The 1574-nt window shown below is 49.2% G+C and overlaps 1 protein-coding gene across 1 annotated transcript; it reads right to left on the bottom strand.

Moving 5' to 3' along the window:
* Window positions 1-323: 323 nt before the first annotated feature.
* Window positions 324-921, bottom strand: Pmar_PMAR009114 (hypothetical protein; the record flags this gene model as incomplete). The annotated part of the gene is made up of 1 exon (XM_002774344.1): window positions 324-921. A coding segment is annotated over one exon (598 nt), but the record flags the coding sequence as incomplete, so codon positions are not given.
* Between the last annotated feature and the right edge of the window lie 653 nt (window positions 922-1574).

Raw genomic sequence — 1574 nt, 5'->3', positions numbered from 1 at the left:
AAATATATTCAAGTAACCTACGCTCCTGTGCAAAGCGAACTCCTTTTTCTCTGGAACGTCCTTAGTGTTATTAATGCTGTTCATAATGTGGCCTTTTTTATATCGAGTGATACGCACAACGAGCTCTGGTGAAGGATCGACTGATTACTCCGTAAACTTCTGGTTGCATAAAACAGGTTCTCGCTTCCGAGCGGAACCCTGCGAGAACGATAAGGAAAACTGATAAAAATCAAAAGTCATACCGCACCTCTGCGAAAGACCAAAAAAATACGCAACAAAACTAACAGCACGGGAAGCATGTCATGTCTGTCTCCGTGGCCTACTCCTCAAGACCTTCACCCGTTTACCACAACATATCACCACTGCAGCATCACCATCAATACGACTCCAATCACCACGAGAAGGACCAAGCGCCGTGTCACCACGACCAACTATCAACGTACCACCACACTTCACATGTCGCCCAGTATCAAACTCGCCGAGGGAGAAAACCACATCATACTTCCCACGTACTGTGAGTTTCACCTTCACCGCGCCACGAAAATGCCCACAGATACTCTCCAGAGCAATAGCATCCTCGACTGTAGTAGTAAGGACATGGACCTTCCGTAGACCTCCCAATTCAGACAGCACAAAGGGAGCCAATCTGAAGGACCCCGAGAAGAGGACACTTTTACCACAACATAACCCATAATGTAGCTGCAACCAGTCGATAAGGCCACGCTCCGTCTTGCTGAGACCCGACAGGTGACTCGGCCACGATACAGAAACCGTCAAGTCGGGCACTGACAGAACCTTCACTGAATGCCTATTGACATCAATACTCTTAAAGGCCACTTTATTAGCACTGGAGGTATCCTCCTCTCTAGCTCCACGCTCCAACAACCGAGCACGCGATCGTGAAGCGAGTAAATTGCGCATTTGTGACGCACGCCTGTGTCGTAGGGTATCTTTGGCGCGCGCAGCCGCAAGATTTTTGGATCTCAATGCTACTAACTCGTCGTACATGTTACTCGATCTATCCTCATCACGACAACACGCCACTATCCTCACCATCACAGGAGAACAATTCATCGCTCTGAGCTCCTTGAAAGCGGAGCTCATAGGAAGGCAGTCAACCGCCACCTCAACTGCTTCAAATTCAGCGCTACTCCGAGCAAGTGCCACGAAGTCCCCCAAAGACCCCGCACGTTTCGAAGCGAATAGCCAACATTCACCACCAGGCAGCAATAACCTCTTGATCGTCTCTAAAAGTGCATAATGCGTTTCCCGACTATAAACCACATCAGCACAGATAATAAGGTGGAAAAAGTGCCGGTACCGGGGATCGAACTCGGATCCCCACTGGAGAACCTCGGCGCGGACACTCGTCGTAGCAGGAGGTATCGTCAAATGCCGATTCCTCGTAACGTTCCTTTCCAAGCTTCTCACAACCTAGCAATCCAAATGGTATCACATACGCCACAAAAAGTCACTTGTGCTACAGTCAGCATGCAGCCAGCAAAAAAATGGGAGCCGCAAATCGATCACCAGGGCGTAGCGAGATGGTCAAAAGTGTACAGCGATTGTCCCTT

Source organism: Perkinsus marinus, assembly GCF_000006405.1.
Source record: "Perkinsus marinus ATCC 50983 genomic scaffold scf_1104296958246, whole genome shotgun sequence".
In the NCBI taxonomy this organism is placed as follows: domain Eukaryota; phylum Perkinsozoa; order Perkinsida; family Perkinsidae; genus Perkinsus; species Perkinsus marinus.
Note: the sequence above shows the minus strand (reverse complement) of the source record. Positions and strands in the feature narration are given on the sequence as shown.